The sequence below is a fragment of the Zea mays genome, chromosome 1 (assembly GCF_902167145.1).
Source record: "Zea mays cultivar B73 chromosome 1, Zm-B73-REFERENCE-NAM-5.0, whole genome shotgun sequence".
Lineage (NCBI taxonomy): Eukaryota > Viridiplantae > Streptophyta > Magnoliopsida > Poales > Poaceae > Zea > Zea mays.
Genome location: NC_050096.1, coordinates 87627338 through 87650924, shown reverse-complemented (window position 1 = coordinate 87650924; position 23587 = coordinate 87627338). Strand labels below are relative to the sequence as shown.

Genomic DNA, 23587 nt, shown 5'->3' with positions numbered 1-23587 from the left:
TACAGGTGCATAGGCAATGGCTACAGGACCTGAACTGGTCTTAAATCTTCCCGTAATAAAGTCCAGTGCCTTGGATTCCATGAATCTGCTATTACAGCGCGTTACACGAATACCAGAACTTTGCCACACTGTTTCTGAGACGCATCCGTGCGGGCTCATAATGGCATCTGCGCCATGCGCAAGGGGGTGCTAATGCTGCTATATTATTATTATTTTTTTGAACGAGCCATATTTATTGAGCCAATGTTCCATGTAGGGTGGTGCACAGTTCTTTTCCTTCTTGGGAGTGTCAACTCGCTTGATATAATACAGGGTCAACGCTTAAAAATATACAATATGGGTGAGCGGGCGACGGGTTCAACAAAAAAATGGTTCTAATGGCTGATTTGATGATCAGGGAAATGGAGTAGATCTATGGGGGAGAAAACACCTTGCTATTCAAAATTGAATAGGAAGGGGTTTCCTCTCCTATGGATTCCCTCCTATTCCTGGGTCATCAAACCAAAAGAAAATGAGGGGGGAAATTACAGCTCTATGTGCAGCTGAAGCAAACAACACAGCAAAAAAAAAAAAAAAAAAACCTGTCACCGAGTCTATGGCCCCGCCTCGATCTTCTCCACGGTTTCTAGTCTCGTCTTCCGTCTCCACCCTTTCATGGTGGCCACCAGGTTAACCAACCCGACTACCTGACTTGTACTGAATTCCTGTTTGAGTTCAGAAACAAGCAGTGTTTTAGGTTTCATCTGTACCTCCACATAGGTTCAATTAATGGGAGATGGGAGTTTTCGCAGAGTCCTTACTGGATGAGACCGCGCCCAGTGGACGTACTCGGTCTCCGGTAGATAGTAAGCCTGTTTCATTGGCACAAGAAATGTTATGTTAACAACAATTTCCTTTGCCAAGGTTTCACTAGTATAAGAACAAAATGAACACGAATGGCAAAATGAACGCGGATGGAACTGCTGTTCATGGAGAATCCCCTAGGGACTGCAGAGTGGTGAATGCTCGGCTCTGGGCAGTCAGAACGTGCCAACCGCTAAGTAACCAGGTGCCGTAGGAACTGGCTACCACTAATTTCGCTCTGCTTACCTTTATGAAAGTGTCCACGGTCTGCAGCTTCGGCCTCACATTTGATGCCACGATGTGCTGCAGCCCATTAATTAGTACCTGAAAGAACATCAACCCCGTCACTACGGATTCTTCCATGGCATTCGCTTCCGAATGTGTGACACAATTAAATTGAGAAATTGAGACCTGGAGGTCGAGTGACATCAGAGCACGCCCTTCATCGGTGCACCTCTTCACTCTAGAGAGACCTTCGACTAGAACTTCCGATATGCTCTCTACGCCGTACTCTAGCAGAAGGTGTTGGAGCTGGGAAGCACATGTGTGAATTTGCACTGGTCAGTAAATCCGTCGTCAAATGATTCAGAGTAAGAAAGGACAGCATCCTTTTCAAGTCGAAGCGGAACAGGATAAACACTAGTAAGTTCATTACTTAGCAGTGGGATAAAAATAAAACAAAGTGAGGTCAAAAGAGAAGGGGATGAAAAGAAAGAGAGGAACTATTTTATTAGTTCTCTCACACCGACCTCCCTAGAAATTCCTCCATGGTCCAATCTTGTTTTGTAGTGTTTGAACTCGCCCAGTAACAAATCAACATATCTGCAAATAACAAACACTTGGTCAGTGGTGCAATTAAAGTCACAGCAGTAACTGTAGTCTTTGCTCTGATTATGGAAATAGAAACCATTTCCCAATCCTCTTATAGTAAAGAATCAGGCATATTTAGGGGTGTTTGAATGCACTAGAGCTAATAGTTAGTGGCTAAAATTAGCTGGAAACATCCAAACACTCTAGCTGATAGTTCAACTATTAGCTATTTTTAGTAAATTAGTTAATAGTTGGCTAGCTAATTCCACTAGCAATTTTTTAGCCAATTAATTATTAGCTCTAGTGCATTCAAACACCCCTTTAGACCTCGTCGGCTCGTGGCCTGTATTATACACATAAGACATAAGAATTCGACTGTAAATTTGGCTATATATTAACACAACCTGCAACGCATTCAGTAACGTAATAAATGGGTTTAATACTTCAATATCGAATTTGTTGGGCAAAAGGTGCAATTTTGTCTGAAAGAAGTATGGCGAGATATACAGGAAACACTAATATATTGGCAAAAAGTCCAACTTATTCTCCTTCTTTCTGAATCTAGCTTGAGCATGGAACAGGGAAGTATTAGCGTCCCCTTCTTTTAACCAATTAATTCTGGACCGAAGACGGGCTATAGATCTCGACAAGGAGGAGAGCACCAAGGTGTGCTTCTTAAGAGCACGCCTTAACCAATCCTCACTTGGAGATAGAGTCCTGCTGTCTTGAGCCATCTCCAGCCTATGAAGGAGCTCCCGAGCCATTTCAAGTTGAAGTTTTAAATCCCCCACTTTATTATCACTCCAACGTTGCAAAGCCTTTGCCATAGCATGTAATTTCTTGGAAAGACTAACAAGAGGGCACTGGCCTGCGGGAATCGAACTCCAAGCGTTAGCCACAACATCCTGGAAACCCTCCAATTTCACCCAAAAGGCCTGAAAATGGAAGCGCCCTTTCCTTTTATTAATATCATGCAGGCCCAACAAGAGAGGGCGGTGATCCGAATCTTGAGTTGCAGCACTCTGAAGAAGGCAATCTGGAAATAACTCTTCCCAATCAGCAGTACAAAACATCCTGTCCAATCTGACTAAAGTAGGACAGGTTTGCCCATTCGACCAAGTAAACATGCGCCCAATCAGAGGAAGCTCCAGCAGGGCAAGATCATCCTTCCACCTTCTAAACCTGCCCATCATAGCACGATCAACATTGGAATTACTCTTGTCTTCATCACTCAGAATCATGTTAAAATCGCCAACAACCAGCCATGGCCCAGAACAATGGGTCCTAATCAATCTGAGGTCTTGTAGGAACTGAATTTTCTCATGATTCCCTTGAGGGGCATAGACACATGACAACCACCAAGATGACCCAGTCTCAAGGCTAAGATTCACCGAGACACAATGATCATCAATCCTAGAGCCACATGAGCTGATATTATTCTTCCAAGCCACTAGAATCCCTCCACTAGCCCCAACTGAAGGTGTGAAAACAAAATTCTGAAACTCAGACCCAAGCAAACGGAACACAAACAAGCGAGAAAAAACTGACATTTTTGTTTCCTGGAGGCAAACAACTTATTTTGACGTCACATGAGGATAAGGCTGATGCTTTGTTCCATTTCTATGATGGCCTGCTCGGGACTGCTTTGGGGAGAGAAAACTCTCTTAATCTTGATGCCCTTGGGATGCCTTCTTTCAATCTAGATGAGTTGGATGTGCCTTTCTCAGAGGAAGAAGTTTGGGGCACTGTAAAATCTATGCCGTCAGATAAAGCTCCGGGCCCGGATGGTTTCACCGGTCGTTTCTACAAGGCTTGTTGGGCAACAATCAAAGCTGATGTAATGGCAGCGATCTCTTGTGTTTGGGCTCGAAAATTTAGAAACATGGGGCTGCTCAACTCAGCGTATATCACTCTTTTGCCTAAGGTTGAGGGTGCAGCCCAAGTGAAAGATTTTCGTCCAATCAGCCTTGTCCATAGCTTCGCGAAGTTAGTAACAAAAATGATGGCCAACAGATTGGCTCGGCATTTGAATGTTATGGTTTCTCCTAATCAAACGACGTTTATTAAGAAAAGATTTATCCTAGACAATTTCATGCTAGTGCAACACACTGCAAGGTTTCTTCATCGTCAAAGGCAAGCCCACATTCTTTTCAAGCTCGACATATCTAAGGCTTTTGATTCGGTCTCTTGGGCTTTCTTGTTGGAAGTCCTGCAGAAGTTGGGTTTTGGGCAGATCTAGTATGAGGTTGTTAGCCTCTTCTTCGACGAGAATTTTATTAAATGGTGTTCCCGGGGACTACATTGCTCACCAGCGGGGTCTTCAGCAGGGGGACCCTTTATCTCCATTGCTTTTCATCTTAGTCATGGACACTCTCAACTTGCTAATCCAGAGGGCTTCTGATGAAGGGCTGCTTCACTCTCTGTCCACGAACAGTTTGTAGCACCGTTTCTCTTTGTACGCGGATGATGCGGTGGTTTTCCTCAAGCCGGTCCCCTCGGACATAAATCTGATTCTGGAAATCCTTAGGATTTTTGGGGATGCGTCCGGTCTAAAGACCAATGTTCAGAAGAGTAATGTTTTTCCTATTCGATGTTCTGAGGATGATCTTGCTTGTGTTCAGGAGCTCCTTCCATGTTCCATTTCGGAGTTTCCCTGTCAGTACCTTGGCCTCCCTCTTTCTCTTGGAAAGATTAGGAGAAGTCAAGTTCAAGCAATTGTTGATAAAACTGCAGCTCAGTTACCTGGGTGGAAAGCTGATATGATGACAAAAGCTGGTAGAGCCATTTATGTTCAATTTGTGATGACATAAAAAATTATCTATGCTGCTCTGGCGCTGGACCTCCCTCCTTGGGCTGTTAAAGCAATCGATAAGATTAGACGAGGCTTTCTGTGGAGAGGAAGGAAGGAGGTGAATGGTGGCCATTGTTTGCTGACTTGGCCCAAAGTCACTAGACCTAAGGACCTAGGGGGTCTGGGCATAAGTGACCTTCGGATCATGAGTTGGGCGCTGCGGGCTAGGTGGCCTTGGCTGCAAAAATCTGATCGGACTAAGCCATGGTCGGATTTTCAGATTCAAACTTGTGACATTGTGCAAAGCTTGGTGGCTGCGGCTGTTATCACTCACTTGGGAGATGGGTCTGATACTCTCTTTTGGAAGGATCGTTGGTTAAATGGCAAATGTATTAAGGATGTGGCACCTGCTGTCTTGGATATGGTGCCCAAGCGCATTGCTTCTAGGCGCCTGGTCAAAGACGCCTTGCCTGATCTCAATTGGTTGGCTGACCTGAGGGGGGCTATTTTCTGTTACAGCCCTTGCTAATCTCATGGACCTTTGTGACTTGCTAGAGGGGATGGTTCTCCAGCCGGATGTTCTCGATGTGCATGCCTGGAGGTTCAGTGAATCGGGTGAATACTCGGCTAGCTCAGCTTACAGGACTTTGCTTCTTGGCTCTGTTAACTTTGAGCCTGCTGAACGCATTTGGAAATCCTGGGCTCCAGGAAAGTGTAAGTTCTTCCTTTGGCTTGTGGAGCACGATAGATGTTGGACGGCTGACAGACTTGCTAAGCGCGGTTTGGATCACCCGGAGTCTTGCCCTCTTTGCGACCAGATGGAAGAAACTATCAACCATTTGCTGGTTCAGTGCAGTTTTGCAAAACAGTTTTGGTTCAGCCTTCTGCAGACAGGTGGTTTCTAGGAGCTCTGCCCTTCCCATGTTGATGTCTGTTTTGAAACCTGGTGGAGGAATAGTGCTGACAGGGTGGGCAAACCTTTATCCAAGGGATTCAATTCTCTAGTCATTTTGGGTGCATGGTCTCTGTGGAAACATAGAAATAGGTGTGTTTTTTATAAGTGTAACCCTAGCGCTGCGGTTGTGTTGGCAGCTGCAAGGGAGGAGTTAATGGGTTGGCGTATGGCTGGAGCCAAAGCGCTCTCTTTCTTCCATCTAGAAGAGGTGTCTTAGTTGTATGGGGTGTGTCTGGTGTTGTTAGGCAATTGTAGAAACTTTGTACCGGGGTTTCTCCTCCCTTTCTTCTTCTTAATACAAAAATACGTAGCTCTCCTGCGTATTCAAGAAAAAAAAACTTATTCTCCCTGCATATGAACTAAAATAATTTTGTGTTCAATTTACCCCTCCAGATCTTTCAGTTGGTCCAATCCACCCCTTAATAGGATTTGTCCATTTTTTTCTCTATATATAAGTTGAGTTTTAGCTTTGAAGGGTGACAGAAAACACAATTTGTGTTAGAAAAACATATTGAGAACTTTTCATCATTATTTTAGCTCTGGCATTTAATAATAAATGAATGCTACAGCCTATAGATACATAATTATACAAAAGAATGATGAAAAACTCAAAGTGTTTTTCTAACATAAGTTATGGAATTCACTGTCACTATTATTACCCTACAAAAACTGAATTTGAAACTCAACTTGTATGTGGAGAAATAAAGAAATATGGTATAGGTGATAAATTGGACCATTTGAAAGATCTGGAGGGGTAAAATGGTCACAAAATTACTTTAGGAGGTTATTCAGACAACTTTCCAGTGTGCGCACATGGGAGGCAGTAATTTGCACTTTTCACAATACAACAACAATAACAACAAAGCTTTTTAGTACCAATCAAATTGGGACAGCTTAGAGTTGAAACCCATCAAAAGCCGCAAATCAAGGTTCCGGCACGTGAATAGCTGTTTTCCATTTGCTCCTATTCAAGTCTAAATCTTTGGGTATAATCCATTCTTTCAAATCTACTTTTACTGATTCTGCACATATCAACTTCAGTATTCTCCTGCCTCTTCCCATTACTATCACACCTTAAGATCCTGCTACACACTAGTGCCTCTAAAGGTCTCCGCGGGGCATGTTCAAACCATCTTAATCGGTGTTGGACAAGCTTTTCTTTAATTTATGCTATCCTTAACCTTTGGACTCTAGTCTCCTGCCACAACTTCAGTTTCCTATTTACTCTTGCCCAACTTTTCACAATATATTGCCAATTTACCATAGAGCCCAACAAACACCAGATCCATGCAGATTGATGGATTAAGTGCAAGTTTACAATTGAATCGTATATCAAAATGGTCTACTCCACAGCCACTGAAAGTAAATTGCCACAAAGTACTTTCTACAGTAATCATACAACAAAGGACATCAAGGCTGTCAAGATTAGATTTAGACATGGTGAATTGCTATAAAACTAATGTACAAATGATTATGAAGAGGTAACAGAGAGTTTCAAGGAAGCATAACAAACAGTAAGAAAAGCTGCCAAAACAGAAACTAAAAAAAACGGTAAAATTGTTCAAATTAAGAAAGCTCAAGCATAAACATACCCATTGTGCTCTATTCCAAGCTCCTTTACCTCCCATTTAGCATTCGCAATCTTATCTGGATACCTGAAAACACATTCATCCACGACTCAACTGAGCATACATGTGTCATGTGTGATGATTCAATACATCAAGGTATGGTACTAGTCCCTCCGTTTCAAATTGCAATTCAGTTTAAGTTTTTTCTTATGCCAAACTTGTCCAACTTCGAACAAGTGTATAGAATATATTAACATTTGCAATACCAAATAAAAGAACTATCGAACTATTTTTTTTCTCAAACCACGCAGGAGAATCACACGTCATTTCATTAAGAAAAAAAAAAGAATACAAACCCCTGAGTGGTCAGCAACCCCTTAGGGGATAGAAAAACCAACACCACTCTGATCGAGGGAACATTACACCACCAAACACTACCAGGGGCAGGTCACTCCCTATCTAGGAGCAAGAGACCTCAGGAGAAGCTCCTGAAGGGCAGAAGCTGCTGCCTGGTGGTGCTCGTCTCTTGGGAGCTTTGGAAGCATAGGAGTGCATGTGTCTTTGAGAGGGTTAGGCTGGATGCACATGTTGTGGTGCAATCTGTGGTTGCAGCTGGGCATTTTGTGGTGTCTCGCGGGGGCGAGAGCGCTACAGAATTTAGTCGTGAGTGCTGCCCCCTGGAGGTCGTGTGTGGTTTAAGTCTGTAAAGTGTGTCCTGATTCTGTACACCCCTGGGGGAGCCTAATCTTAGGGGCTATCTCTTTTCTTTCTTAATGAAATGACGCACAGTTCTCCTGCGTGGTTCAAGAGAAAAAAAAAAGAGCTGCCTGACACCACAAGTGCCCCTCCAAAGCCACCAAGAGAAGGACAGACTGAATATCTGGGCTAACTCCTTAGTCCTTACAAAACGCAAGCATTCCTACACTTCCACAGCTCCCAAGCAACTAGGATTATTAAAGAGTTAAAGCCCTTCCACAGCTCCTTAGCTAGATTTCTAGAAACGATGCTCCACCAGGAGTTGAAGCGACTATCTGATCTGGGTGGCAAAATAGTAGGAAGGTTCAATCTTCGCAGGATACAAGTCCACACTTCTCTGGCAGACACACATGATGACAAGACATGATTGATTGTTTCCTCAACTTGATCACATAAGGGGCAGGCTGGTTGATGGGGTAAACAGCGCTTGGATAGACGATCTGAAGTCCAACAACAATTATTGATGGCCAGCCACACAAACATCCTGCGTTTCGCTGGCACCCATGTCTTCCATACCCTTTTTCAATGAGAGAACTTGATGGTCCTCACAAACATGGAATTGTAGGCTGATCTGCAGATGTAAATACCAGAAGAAGAAAGCTTCCACTTATGCTGATCCGGAGTATCAGGCTGTAACACAATGCCATCAACTAGGTCCCAAATGGTAAGGTATTCTACCAGAACTTCTACTGTGAACCCCCCTAATATCTCCCACCCATCCCCTGTTTTGGAGTGCCTGAATCACTGTACGCCTTTTAACCATTCTCTTGGGAATCAAATTAGAGAGGTTGGGGGCTAATTCAGCCACATATTTTCCCTGTAACCATCAATCTGTCCAGAACTTTGTTGACTCCTCATCACCAATTTGAGTGTGTACTGCCATATCGAACAAAACTTGAGCTTTTCTTGGTATAAGGATAGGAAAGCCTGACCAAGGCTTCGAAGTGTCTGACTTAAGCAACCATAACCAGCAGATGTGCAGTGCCCAACCAAGATGCTCTAGATCATGAACAAGCCCTCATACTGGATAGGCTGCTGAACTCGTGCCCTGGACACCATGTCCATTGGCTTGTTCCCGACCCTTCCAAAGAAAACTTCTCATTCTCTCCTCAATCTCTACTATATTTAAGTGAGAGCAGTGTTCTTAAGGCGCCTAGGCGAGCAAGTGGATCAGAAAACCGCCTTAGCGCCTAGGCGGGTATGGCGAGCAAGGCGGCCAGTTTTGCCCGGGCTCCTGGACGCCTAGGCGTCGCCTAGGCGACGCCTTAAGAACACTGAGTGAGAGTTTCTTTGTGTCTCCTTCCAGCGATTCCCTCTCACCTCTCACACACAGCGAGAAAATCCAAAAAATAAACGCAGAACTTGGGGTTCAAACCATCAACTTCTCCCTCCCACGCTCAGTTTCTAACCACTGGAACACCCGTTCATTTGTATTTTATAAAGAATAGATATTATAAATATTGTGAATATAGAAACCTTAGTAACACACGGGCAACTAACTATTAATTTAATAGCCCACTTTGGCAGATCCAGGGCTATCATTAGGTGGATGGGGGTTGCTGTGAGCACCGATTTGACAACCACCAGGCTACCAGCCGTACTTAACAGGGGCTCCATCCTGGCAGCTTGTCGGCAACCTTATTGATGGCAGCAAGTCAGCCCTGGAGGGCGAAAGGGCCTCTAGCTGAGTTGGTTAGGTGGTCTGAGTAGCACTCCTCAGGTCCTGGGTTCGACTCCCCGTGGGAGCGAATTTCAGGTTGTGGTTAAAAAAATCCCCTCGTCTGTCCCACGCCAAAGCACAGGTCTAAGGCTCAGCCCCGGTCGTGGTCGTTCTCACATGGGCTTCGATGCCGTTGTGTATGGGTGTGGCAGGGGTTCGGGGGTTTTCTCGACCTGTGTGAGAAGGTCTTCTTCTTAATACAATGCCCGGGGGCTGTCTTACCCCCCGCAGGTCGAGTTTTTTTTTAAGTCAGCCCTGGAGGGTTTAGGAACTGCGAGAGAAATCCCGAGATAGGTACAAGGTAAACAGCTGATAACACATGAAAAGATATCTGAAGTGAGTGTGATATCTTCCTCCAAGCAATGAATGGGAATGACCAAACTTTTGAACATGTAGTTTTGAGACCAGAAACCTGCTCAAAACAATGCAGCAACTCTCTAACAACCTGCAGGTAGGTCCTGACGAGCCACGGTGTATCCAATGAACGATCATGCATTTTTCTATAAACTTGACCAAAGTCAGAAGTTTGACTTAGGACAAAGCTAAAAGTGACTTACAAATTGAAAATGAGGGAGTACTATCCTTCTAACTACTAACAGTATGCCAGCATCAATGGTAATGCAAATCCCACACAATTTTTTATGGACAAAGAGAAGGGATTGGATGATGTAACATACCCATCAATATGCAAAAGCATACGCGCACTCGTTCTGTGAATGTGCTCTGTCAAATCTGGAACAGAGTCCACCTATGACAAAGAAGGTGAATTCTGGAATTACAATACTGCATTGCATTTTTTTTCTTTGTACTACCAAATAAGCAATAAAAACCTCCCAAAGTAGAGAAACACACCAGTGTCCTAAAGAACTCCTCAACAACAGAACTGTTATTTTTAGACAATACTGAGTGTAGATGGGCTCTAGATCGGTTCAAAATTCGAGCAACCAATGATAATGTTTCAGCAGCTGCACATCTCTCCTGAAGGAAAAACAAGTTGAAATGCACTTTTTAGAATGAGGACACTGAAACTGAGTCAGGGACATAAAAAAAATTCAAAGCATAAAGAAAAAATGTTATGCTTTCAAAACAACCTACCCGAGCAGAAAGGTAACTTCAGATTCCATGAGTTTACATTAATAGTGTGGGACACATCCAATGGCTTATAGTAATCAAAAGGACACAATCCAGATGTCCATCTAGATTCTCCCCCTTGTCATTATTTTACCTCCATGGTACACACACCATTTGCTGAAGACACTATGTGCTATTTTGACCTCCACTCTCTACCACTGTAAGGTATGTAATCGAGTTGCAAGTCCACAAGCAACTTTCTATCATGATATCAAAGACAGCCTCCCCACTCCTCCCCTAGCCACCAGGAGGTCGTTGTCGCTGGCTCCTCCCCAGACCTCGTCGTCGCTAGCCATGGATGGCCAACCTCCCACTTCCATCTCCTCCTCCCTCCCCCACTTGAATCTCTGCCGACGTTGGGCGTCCGTGGCTGCAGCTGCCAAGGCTCCGCCCGCACCTGCCTTGGTCGTGGCCTCAGGCCCATCGTGCGCCGTGCCTGCACTAGCCACGGGCCTCTCGAAGCCCGCTACATCCTCTGCGCTAGCGGACGTGGTCTCGCTCGTGCTCGTGGTCCCGCCTGTGCTCGCGGCCGCTCTTGTCGAGGTCGTGGCCCTGCCAGATGTCGTTCTGCCAACCCCTCGAAACGCCTCCACCCACGGGACGCCGCCCTCCTTGCTCCGGCGGCTGACGCCCCACCAGCCGGCTGGGACGATGCTCCCCCAATCCATGGACTCTTGGTTTCCCACCCTCACTCTTCAGCACTACGCCCTCGACGACCATGTCCTCGGCAACACCGCTTCCCCCCGCTCTCGTCCTAGCATCGAATGGACATCGTGGTCTCTCGTGGCTCCTTGGTACCCTCAACGTCAAGCTCCAGGACGTTGTCCGCGAGCAGGGGGACCGCACGCCAGGCCTGGGTTGCCCTCGAGGCCCAAATCCTCAATAACCGAGAGGCCCACGCCCTCCATCTCAATGTCTCCTTCCAAATCTTCTCCCAGGGTGGCCTCTCCATCACTATAATACCTGAAGGCCCTCATCAAGCGCTCCACACCATTCCTGTCCTTCCTCGACGTCCGCAACGAACTACTTCTCAAGGAACTCACCTAAAGCGTCGAGTGCACCGAGTTTGCCCCAACCCTCTATGGCGCATACTCACTAGGGGACTTCCTCCGCGGCCTCCTGCCTTCGCTCCTACTCTAGGGGGGCCTCATCAGGCTGCCAGCTCTGAGGGCGGTCGCCGCCACTGCAAGGGCGGCTGTGGGGGTGGTGGCCCTCACAGCAGTGCCCCTCTTGGGAGTGGGGGTCCCATGTGGCTGTCCATCTACAACCCTTGGACTGGCACCATCTCTATGTGGCCAGACCAAGTTGCGGGTGCCTCCTCGACTTGTTCTTCGCAGCAGGCTCTGCTAAACACACCTCACGATGACGTGCCCCCACCTCAGGCGCCCCCTACTCAGCATCAGGCTCGCTCTCGCCCCTCCTTCCGCTCACAGGGACACCTCGCCCACTTAGTCCCCATAGGGTGGCAGCTGCGATCAGTAGTCCCTCGTCGGCTCGTTCAGCACAATGCCGCTAACTCCACCCACCGCTCTGGATTGGGTGGCAGACTCTGGGGCGTCTTACCATACCACTTCTAACGCTGTCATGTAATCTCACTCCCATCCCCCTCACCTGTCTTTCCCTTCCTCCATCGTTGTGGGGAATGGTTCCACCCTACCGGTTACCTCAGTAGGTAACTCAATTCTTCCAGGATCGTTCCACCTCAAGAATATTCTTGTTGCTCCTAACATCAAAATCTTCTTTTTATTTGCCGGTTCACCACCGACAACTCTTATTCTATGGAATTTAACCCCTTTGGTTTATATGTGAAGGATCTGGCAACTAGGACCCTTCTCACCCGATATGTTAGCTCAGGGCCCAATGTACACTCTTTGGCTGCCAGCTTCCTCCATCGCCATGTCCACCCCACATGCGTTGACTACTACTGCTTTGTCCATCACCTGGCATCATTGTCGCGGTCGTCCAAGGTCTGATATCATGTCTAAGTTGTCTAGTACTCTAGTAGCTCTGTCATCTCCAGCAGAAGGGGCAATTTTGATAGTCTGTGTCATGCTTGTCGGTTAGGTCGGGATGTTCGCCTTCCCTTCCATAGCTCCTACTCTAGGGCTTCTCAGGCTTTTGGTCTTGTATACTGTGATCTGTGGACATCACCCATTTTTTATTACTTGCTGATTCTGGATGATTTTTCTCATTTTCTTTGGACTTTCCCTTTGCATTTCAAGTTCGATACCTTCACCATGCTCTCGCACTTCTTTGCTTGGGTCTCCACCCAATTCGGTCACATTGTCCATGCTGTCTAGGGCGACAACAATCATGAGTTCGGCCACTCCTCTCGTTCCTTCCTCCTCTCTCACAAAGTTCAACTGCGACTATCCTGTCCCTACACCTCCCCACAGAACGGTCGGGCTGAGCACATGATTTGTACCACCACCAACATGTTATGTTCCTATTCCAAGCTTCCTTCCCCGCCTGCTACTGGGTTGAGGTCCTACACACTATCGCCTACCTCCTCAATTGTCTTCCATCCATGGCAGTTCACCACCCCACACCCTCCGCCTTTTTCGGCACAAGCACAACCCCCTCCTACTCGCACCTTTGCGTTTTCGGGTGTGCCTACTATCCCAACATCTCCACCACCGCTCCTCATAAGCTTGTCCCATGTGCTGCCTTTTCCTCGGGTACTCCCATAAGTTGTACATGTGCCTTGATCTCACCACTCACCGTGTGATCGTATCCCACCATGTGGTGTTTGACAAGGTCGTCTTCCCTCTTGTCGGCTCGTCATCCCCTAGACCTCGACACCCTCCTGGATGTCGACCCGATGGACGTCCCTTGTCTTCCTTTACCTGCCAATCTGTCTGCTGCTGCACCAACCGCAGTCCCGCCAACACCATCCATGCCACGTGCAGCCCTGTCCTTGTCGCTGCCTTCGGCTCGCTTTGCCAATCCCGCAGGCGTCTACCAGCGACGTGCGGTCAAGTGCCATGGCCCGCTCTCATAACGAGTCGCCGGTGTACCATCCTGTCGCCATCCACCGTGACCCTCGCCACGTCCACCCGATGGTTACGCGGCGGTCAGCCGGCGTTCTTCATCCCGTCGATCGGCTGGTGCTCACGGCCCCCGCCATTCTGCCTCTCACATGTGTCATCCTCGATCCGTAGCACGCTCGCCGACCCCACTGGTATGGTAGCACGCTATGGAGTACGAGGCCATGCTAGCCAACCACACGTGGGACCACGTACCACGCCCCCTAGCACCAACGTGGTCACCAGCAAATGGGTCTTTCGACATAAGCTCAAGGCCAACGACACCCAAGATCAGTACAAGGCCCGTTGGGTCCTTCATGGCTTCACTCAGCGTCCTGGAGTGGACTACGATGAGACTTTTAGCCTTTTGTGAAGCCCACCATCCGGACCATCCTCTCCCTAGTGCTCTCTCGAAACTGGGCGATGCACTAGTTGGACATCAAGAACACCTTCCTCCATGGCACCCTCACCGAGATGGTGTACTGCAGCCAGCCCGGCTTCGTCGACTCCACTCACCTGGTTATGGTGTGCAAGCTTAACCGCTCGTTTTATGGCATCAAGCAGGCGCCAAGTGCCTGGTATAATCGCTTCGCCTTCTACTTGGTCTCGTTGGGATTCGTCGAGGCCAAGTCAGACATGTTCCTATTCGTCCTCCGACATGGCACTGACACCGTCTACCTACTACTCTACATCGACGCCATCGTACTCATGGCGTCCAGCCCAGCCCTCCTTTATCGAACGACCGCCTCCCTGCAACAAGACTTTGCGATGAAGGACTTGGGCCCTCTCCACCATTTCCTAGGGGTCACCGTAGAGCGTCGTCCGTAGGGCCCCTTTCTCCACCAGCGACAATACACCGTCGACACCTCGAATGAGCTGGCATATCCGAATGCAAGCCTTGCTCCATGCTTGTCGACAACCAGGCGAAGGTCTCCGACGACATCGACACCCCAGTCAGCAACATGACAACCTATCGGAGCCTCACTGGGACCATCCAGTACCTCACCTTCACCAGGACCGACATCGCCTACGCCGTATAGCAGGTATGCCTCCACAAGCACACTCCGCGGGAGCCACACCTCACCGCTGCGAAGCGGATCCTTTGTTACCTCCATGACACCCTCGACCACGACCTTCTTCTTCGGCCCTCTCTGGCCACCGAGCTGGTCATCTACACCGATGTTGACTGGGCATGTTGTCCCGACACTCGTCTTCCACCATGGGCTACACTGTGTTCCTGGGTGTCAACCTGGTCTCCTAGTCCTCGAAGTGGCAACCCGTCATCTCCCGCTCCAGCACTGACTCTGGGTACCACGCTATGGCCAACGGTGTGGCTGAGGCGTCTCACAACTCTCTTGCTCGCACCGCCCTCGTCTACTGCCACCAATCTCGTGCAGCATCAACACACGAAGCACATGGAGATCGACCTCCACTTTGTCTGCAAGCATGTTGTCAGCGATGTTCGTGTCCCGACCATCTCCCAGTTCGTCGATATCTTCATGAAGGGCCTCCCATCGATGGTGCTCTTGAAGTTTTGGTCTAATCTCAACATCTATAGTGGCTAGAGTTGCAATTGTGGGGGGTGTTAGATCATGTGTTATGTGTTGTAATGGGTCTTGGCCCATCCCATGTACTTAACTATACATTAATACAGCATCTACCCAGTTAGGGTTAGGGGTTTTCCCTCAAACCTTTCTATCAATATCATCACTTCAATTACGGCAGTAAGGCAGCAACAATACAGAAATCCTAAAAAGAACAGCAAACTGAAAACTAAGAATTGTCTCACAGAAATGAGTAAAATGTATTGCCTAAAAGCTGGACACCTACCATTTCTTTTTATTTCAAACAAACTTCGGAATGATTAACATTATAAAGACAACAAAACAATAGTCGATAAGTCGATAAATATTAATCAATGGTGAAAACAGGTTAAACCCTCAAACCTTTCTATCAATATCATCACTTCAATTATGGCAGTAAGGCAGTAACAATACAGAAATTCCTAAAAAGAACAGCAAACTGAAAACGAAGAATTGTCCCACAGAGTAAAATGTATTGCCTAAAAGCTGGACACCTACCATTTCTTTTTATTTCAAACAAACTTCGGAATGATTATCATTATAAAGACAACAAAACAATAGTTGATAAGTCGATAAATATTAATTAATGGTGAGAACAGGTTAATCATATCTGCAGTTGACTTCAAGGTATATCTTTGAACTGCAAGAATTAGCAAAGTTGAACTCAAATGAGACAAGCTCAAGTCAAACAAGCAAAAACTATTCACTTGTCTATTACAGGGTGAATGTTACATGATAAATATCACAAGTCAGGTCCTATAAGAAAACATGTTAAGTCTGCAAATGAGATGGGATTACATAGGATTATGTAAGCATGCCCACATGAAACCAGCAGTTACCTTTAACCCATAGGAGGTGAACATTGAACTGGGAGGTGCAGTAGGCATCACATCCATTTGACCAAAAGTTGAATTTTTTGACAAAGGGGATGAAGGTGAATATGAAACAGTATTTGGCTTTGTCCACTGATCAGAGTCTTGTGTTATTTTTGATAAAGCGGCTTTAAGCCGAGCTGAGTACATCGCAAGTATTAGTAAGGACAAATAAGAAAGGTGATCATCTATATAAGCAGTAATAGCTAAGAAATGTGCATATGAGAACTCATTGTGGAGAACTAAATCCTTACATGATTGATGATCAGGCAAAGGCTTGCTGCTTTGACTCTTGTCTTGGTTCCCAAATGTCTCATATATGTAGTGGTAAAAGATGCCAAATAGTTGGGAGATACCCTGAAAATTTTGGCAGCATAATCAGAAAATATTACACATTCCACAAACTTGCCCTCCCCCCAAAAAAATAATATGGTGGTGGATACGACATATAACTAACCTTAAAAAGCTCAACATTGACAATTTCCAGCTTTTGCATCAGCCTGGCGTATTTGTCCATCATCCTGATTACAGTGGTAATTTAGCCTATGAAGCAGTGAATAGAAACATTACTAAGTTAACACAACTACACAAGCATTTAATACCTTAATAGAGAAAGTGATGAGCCTGTCTGTGATGAAATGTCTCCATCTTTCCAATGTAAAGAATTGCCTTTTACCATTTTCGCTTTTGGTGTCCTACTAGGCAACTGACTATCTTCATCAATGAAATCCGCTAAAAGGTCTTCATTCTCTTCATCTAAAGATGAATTGTTTCCATTGCCATGATTATTGCTAGCTGATGAGTCAACAAGCATATTGGACTTTGGGGATTCGGCAGAGCCATTTTCTAGCTTAAAAGAAAATGGATTTTCAATCACAAGCCAAGAAGCAAATCCGAGCTTTTCCTTTCCTGAGTTGGCTGTAGTTGTCCCATGGTAACAATTTATTGGCAACTTAGGACTTCTACTGGTAGGAGAGCACAGTGCAGCACCATCACCAGTTAGACCTGCTAAACTAATTATTTGTGAAGCTTCAGCGGACATTATTGTCCAAGACTCCTTTTCCAGTACCATCTTAAGTGCCTGTCAAATGAGTGGCAAAACACAGTAAGTTAAAGAATGACTCACTGCATAGAGAGCTAACAGCTTGCAACTCCCATCTTTGCAGTTAAGTCCAAAAAGTACGAGTAAAACACAGTACTGACTAGAGCAACCACACATTCCCAAAAAAATACACATTTTTTCCTTCTTTTTGATATGGAACTACAATCAAACATTATTATTAATGTATTTTCTTACAGATTATATTGTGCATGTAGTGACTTATGGAATTATGGTGCATATCAATGCAAAGCCTTCTAATGTGGCTGCACTGACTAATGTTCATATCAGCTGCAAACTCCTTTTGTAGAAACATAAAAGCACTGGTAGCTTATATCAAAATCAGTTACAAAAATGGGCTACTGTGAAACCAGCACTACCAATGAAGAAAAGAAAAGAAATATGAAGAATGTTCGTAAAGACTACAAACACGTCATGAACTGCATACACATTTTAAGCAGTTAAAAAGATGATAGCAGTTCAAAATTCACATGTTTGAACTTTGAGCACTAATCATTAAGAACCGAGTCAGAGTTATTGACATACATATACATTTTGCCGGTGAAAGGACACCATGTAGTTCAAACAGACAGTCTTCAACTTCTGGCGGAACTCACTAGCTTCAAATCCACAAAATGCTTCGCCAGCCAAAATGAAGATGGCAAGATCTTCATAATTCTTCAGGAATTGGTATGTGCTAGTTGAACAAACAGCCGAACTAGATAATAGAACAGATAAGCGACTTGTTGCCAGCTGCCAAAGATTTCTTCGCCCTCTTTGAAATGTTTGTGCAACAAGTTTCGTAGCATCTGTTCTAAGCTGATAGAATGGAGAACCTGTTTCTGATGTACTAGTATCAGGGTTGCTGACCTCAGATGATGATGCTCTGTCAATTTTTTCAGCTGCAGAACCATCCTGAGTGACTGCTGCACTTGAATGACCTCTTCCTAAATTAACTAAAGTTTCGCTGCTATTCTGAGATGTGCCATCCTTATATGCTTCATCTTGGCCCTTGGAGTCAATATTCTGGAGAGAAAACCAATTTCATGAATAAGAACAAAACCTTATATTGAAAATTAGACTAAGTATAGATAACATCAGGTCCACATATATATGTATATATAGGTTATTGGATAGGAGGATAGGTAGTATTAACTCAGATTTATTTCATACTGAAAACAGATTTGCCCCGTTCCACCAAACAAAGAGTTTAGAACTGATAGCATTTGACATCTTTTCCACTCCAATTCAAAATATGTCGCTTTAGAATTCCTGCTGGTCAAGCTTTTAAAACTTTAACCATCAATATTTGCAGAATTACATAGTTTGACTAAGATAGGTGTTTCTATTCACCATGAAAAGTACCTTCATAATTTCTACTTTCTATGAAATGCCATATTTTCATTTAAATTTCTAGTAAAGGTGTCGCCTTTTAGACCATGTGGATGTCCTAAACATCTTATACTTTGAACCGGGAGTGTAAGAAGCTTATTCAGCTCTAGGCTTCTGGTAGGTTTGATTATTCTTGTCACCTTTTGGTTTTCCAATGCAACTATGTAGTTTATATGTTCAACAAAGCAGAAAAATGAAATTTGTAGTTTCTCATATTTGTTTGCACTAACGCACTGAGCCTAGGCAGCTTTTTTACCAAAAAAAAATCATGATTGTTGATCAGTGAGGTATGAAGATTCAACAATAAAGTGGACAGAAAAAAAGTAGATGTACCTTATCTCCTGAAGAAAAGCTCATAATAGTATAGTATGAGCACATCAATGAAAATAAAAACTCTAGGGTTCTCAACAAGCAGAGGCGAAGTTTGGGTTCAGGAATTTGAACACAAAGATCACTATATGTAAACCTGCAGAAAACAAAAAAATAATTGGTGAAGTGAATGCTCAGAGAAACTTGAATGCAGTTTGATACTTTGGTTCTATGAACCAATAGTCTATGGTTTTAAACAATTTAAAACTGCAGACATATGACAAGATTACTTCTTGACCTGCCTTATTGCGTCTATTACAAACTTCAAGTCTTTTGAAAAGGAAATAAAGAAAAACAGGGTCCACAGTGCCACACAAGTTTTCCACACAAACAAAAAAAAAATCTAGATCCACTTATAGATTCAACTGTGAAGCTGTGACTCGCAAATTACTAGCTATATCTATATTCCAAGCCATATCCCTATTATACAAGTCACAATAGTTTATTTAATCTTAGAATGCAACCAAAAGAACCATTGAACCAAGATAAGAGCTTGAATACAGACCTATTTTTCTGTGTATTATTTCCAACCTCCTGCAATCACCTTATGATTAGAAAATCGATAACTAAAATATATCAAAATATTGACACGGAAATCATATGAATAGCAAAAATAGACGGAGCATGCCAATAAAGCAAATCTAATACCTCTTCCAACATTTCTTTCAGGACATAGTGTGTTCGAGACAGCACTTCCTGCAAGAAGAAACTCTGCATCTTTTCAGCCATGCCACTGACATCACCCATTAGTGCATATGCATCAACAACCTACATCCATAATATGATTGTTAAAAAAAGGTATTCTAGCAAAATAGATAAATAATATTTACCATGTCCATCAATGAACCCATAAAAAAAGATACTTGAGAACACTCACAGTTAGATAGTTTTCTGCATCAAAGATATGACAAACACCAAGTAAATGGGTGTCCAATTTTTGGATTGTCCGAACTAACCATGCCTGCATAGTCAGAGCAGAAATATCATCACAAGGATAAAATATGAATCTATCAACTGGAGTGAACAATGCAGATAGCCTGACTAAAATCGAAGGTGCAGAAGATGTTTCTTTGTTTGAATATATCAACAGTGGATAGATTTAATTCAGCTTACATTTCTCAAATTTAAGGATAAAAATATCTCAACAGCAGAAGACAGGCTATAAGAGGTGAACGTAGAAAAACATAATTACCTCTATACCACGTCCCATTTCTTGTACAGCAGAAAGGCCTGAATAATTCTCCAAAATTTGCAAATATTCAGGCAATAATTGGAATGCCTAGAAACATCAGTAAGATATCATTAGAAACCTAACAATTGTTACTGAGGGACAACTGGTATTTGACAACACATAAACACATATCCTAAGCTTGTTCAGGTTGAAAAGCAACAACCCATATTCTTATAGGTGATTTATGGGTCAGAAATTTATAATAGCAAGATTAGAATGAACAGATGCTCATATCACCCTAGGTTAAAGAAGTCTACTAATGATGAAGTAAGATAGAATAACAATAGCCAAACCAAGTTCACCTGAAAGTAATTTTCTTTCTCAACAAAAGTTTCAAGTTCCATCTGCATGTCTAGAGCATGACGAAGCTCTGTAAGGATAGGAAGAACATCCTGCATTACACAAAAACTAAATCTTTTTATTTATAGATCCTCGACCCAGTTTACCTAGAGCTAGTGATAATGGAAGAGAAAAGCATTTGAATTTACTATGTCACATTGTCACTAATAATTTCCTCCTCAAGACATCAATCGAAAATAGGATGGTGATTTTTAGTGGTCTACACGATTGGTTGGGAACAGCCACCAGGTTTCCAAAGTAAATGCTGCAAATCAGCATGATATAACAGATTAAAAAAAAGATGAAGCATCTACCAGCAAAGCTTGTTTCTTTTTTGATTTTACATTGACAACCAGATCCCTCGACACCTCATTCTTCGAAGAGGTTATATGCCTTCGTCCATTCTGAAATATTGATTTCATTGTAAGGTCTAGAGTCCTAGATATAAAAGAAGGTACCAAACAATGCCAGAAAGGAATAAGTTTCACAAGATATTACCATGCAGATTACATTTGCAACCTTTAAGTCATGTTCTAATTCCATCACTAACTGCATCCCCTTCACTGCCCAAAACTAAATATCAGTAATCTGAAATGTCCTTAAAAGGAAATCAATAAAGATCGCATTTTGGTAGCATAACTGAGGCTAAAGCAGCATTAGATATCTTCATTATTTCATAGCTATAGGGAATTAAAACCTGAACATGTTTAAGGAGATGAACATTCATGAAATGTATTGGTTGGAACCCAAAAAAAAAGCATGCAATTGAAAACTATCCAATCCTATGCAGAGAAAAGACGTACCCATTTCTTCATGATGACCCATAACATGGTGTGCTAATCTTTCTGCAATCTTGTCAAGCTGCTCTAATCTCAATGTAGACTGAAAAAAAGATTCACTTTAGAAAAATAGATGATGTTAATTTGGTTAAAAAGCACGTGTTCATGCAGGTGGAGCAGGACATTTGGTACCAATTACAGTTAATCGACCACTAGAATGATTCTAAACGACAAAACAGGAAGTGGTTTCTACTACTGAGGTCATACTTATTGTTGAAACCAACACCAAATCATTACAAATTTAGTTATGTGCACCTATGCATGCACACATTACTCAAAGTATGGTACATGCAAATTTTTCTTAGCATGTACTTCGTTCACAATGTCCTAGAAATGAAAAACATAAGCTGCCACCACTAACCTGCTTATCGAAATAGGTGGCATCGCCACCTCCTTCCTCCGGAATACTTTGCAGAATATACTTTATTGGATCAAACTCCTGTGAATAATTCAAAATTCAAACTCAAAACACATCAATCCTGAAAGAAGCAGACAGCCAAACCTATGTAAATGCAGCACCCACCTCCTCATAGAACACCTCCTCGAGCTCCTCCACCGGTTGGCCCTGGGGGTTGCTCCCATAGATGGAGACCAAGTCCTCCGAATTGGATGGCAGGTTGATCCTCTCGTGAGGTGGCAACCCGGCGATCGCACGTGCAGCAGCTGCTGCCGCCGCAGCTCGTTCTGGAACCTATAGAAGGTGCAAAAGAAATGTGAGCGACCTCTGCCTCATTGATCCGACAATGCACGAAAGCAAGCCGTGAAACGAGGGATAAAACATAAAGCACCTCAGGGCGGGGAGGGGGCGCCGTGGGGATCGGTGGGAGGCCGAGGGAGCGGGCCGAGCGAACAGAGCTGAGGAGTTTCTCGCCGACGCGAGAGAGGTCCATGCCACCGCCCTGGATCAGGAGCAGGGGAAGGAAGACGAGCGGGCTGGGCCCAGACTCGAACAGCCGCTCGCCGCCGCCGCCGCTGAAGAGGGATGACGAGGAGGAGGCTGAGGGGGCGGTGGGTGGCGGCACCGCGTCGCGTCGCATCTCAGCTGTTCTGCCTTCCGGGGGGCCCCTCGCCGCCGGGGACCATTTGAGGGAGCGCCGCCAGCTGCTCCCAGATCCGCACGGTGGTTAGGGTACACGCGCGCCGGCGGTGGATCGCGCGGGGGAGGGGGTCACTGAACAAGGTGGTTGGTCGCGTCGGGTCCGGGATTTCGCGGGGATGTGTAATGAAGTGGAGAGGAGACTAGAATGGGAGCACGGTGAGGTTGAGCCGTTGAGGTTACACGCGAAGAAGCGTATGATCAGTCTCACTCCAACTTGTAAGAGTGATAGCTGTTTTTTCACGATTTCCAAATCTATATTTTCTTTCAAACTATCTATATCTCTACTAATATAAATATAAAGTAGAAGTTTATCCCTACATCCATCCATTTCTCCCTTGGTTCATCCTCCCACCTCTATGTCATTACTCCCGATCTCTCGAGCCTTCCCTTCCGGTGCGTGTCGCGATATCTCTCCTCTTGTTTGGTCGCTAAAGATGATAACCTTTTAACAGCCCTAGCCATCATCATCGCACCTACGTCGTCGCCTCCGTTGGACGGACGACCCTCCACGATCTCAATGTGACGCCATCGGGAGAAGCCACGTATGAAGCGTGTTGTCGTTCTCCTCCCTCACCATCACACCCGCATTGTTACCCTCGCCATCGTGATTTGTTGTCGTTCTCCTCCCTCACCAGCACACTCGCCTTGTCGCCCCCATTGTCGTGATTCAAGTAAAAGCTCTTTTCTCATCATGATCCTTGATGCATTTCCCTGAGGTGTCGCCCCCCCCTCTCCCCGATCGTTAGTGGCTTTACGTGGCCCACTCCCCCGCTCAGCAACGATCAGGCCCTTTCATTCTGGTTGAACATCTCATCACTAATCTGCATCCCCTAGGTCTCATATATGGATTCTTGTCTAGTATTGAAGAATAAGGTCATGTCCTTCAAGCATACGCCACCTCTTAAAAAAACGAGAGGGCACGTTGAGGTCCGGGCATTGTTGCTGCGTACACAAGGGTATTTGTCTTAGACTTATTCTTTGTTGCATTTCTATAACCAATTTAGTAAGGTTGATGCTAACTACATGCCCTTTTTGCTTTATTTTATATCGCAGTTTTGTACAAGATCATGATTACTATGAAGAACTAGGGGATGGAGCTCAGAGGTAAAGAATGTAATTGTTTTGCATGCTTTTACATTATATATATAACTGGTGTCGTTCCTA

At 44.6% G+C, this 23587-nt stretch overlaps 1 protein-coding gene across 1 annotated transcript; it reads right to left on the bottom strand.

Annotated features, from left to right (window-relative positions):
* Window positions 1-225: 225 nt before the first annotated feature.
* Window positions 226-22550, bottom strand: LOC100384314 (uncharacterized). The gene is made up of 25 exons (NM_001348678.1): window positions 22113-22550; window positions 21848-22015; window positions 21686-21763; window positions 21289-21367; window positions 20984-21048; window positions 20800-20889; window positions 20449-20538; window positions 20108-20194; window positions 19793-19876; window positions 19564-19683; window positions 19421-19449; window positions 18880-19012; window positions 17701-18180; window positions 16658-17136; window positions 16513-16576; window positions 16310-16412; window positions 16023-16195; window positions 10296-10421; window positions 10121-10191; window positions 6992-7054; window positions 1593-1665; window positions 1255-1374; window positions 1090-1167; window positions 801-851; window positions 226-704 (listed from the first exon to the last, which is right to left on the bottom strand). The coding sequence occupies exons 1-25, from the start codon at window positions 22359-22361 to the stop codon at window positions 594-596; spliced, it is 3264 nt and encodes a 1087-aa protein (NP_001335607.1). The 5' UTR covers window positions 22362-22550; the 3' UTR covers window positions 226-593.
* Between the last annotated feature and the right edge of the window lie 1037 nt (window positions 22551-23587).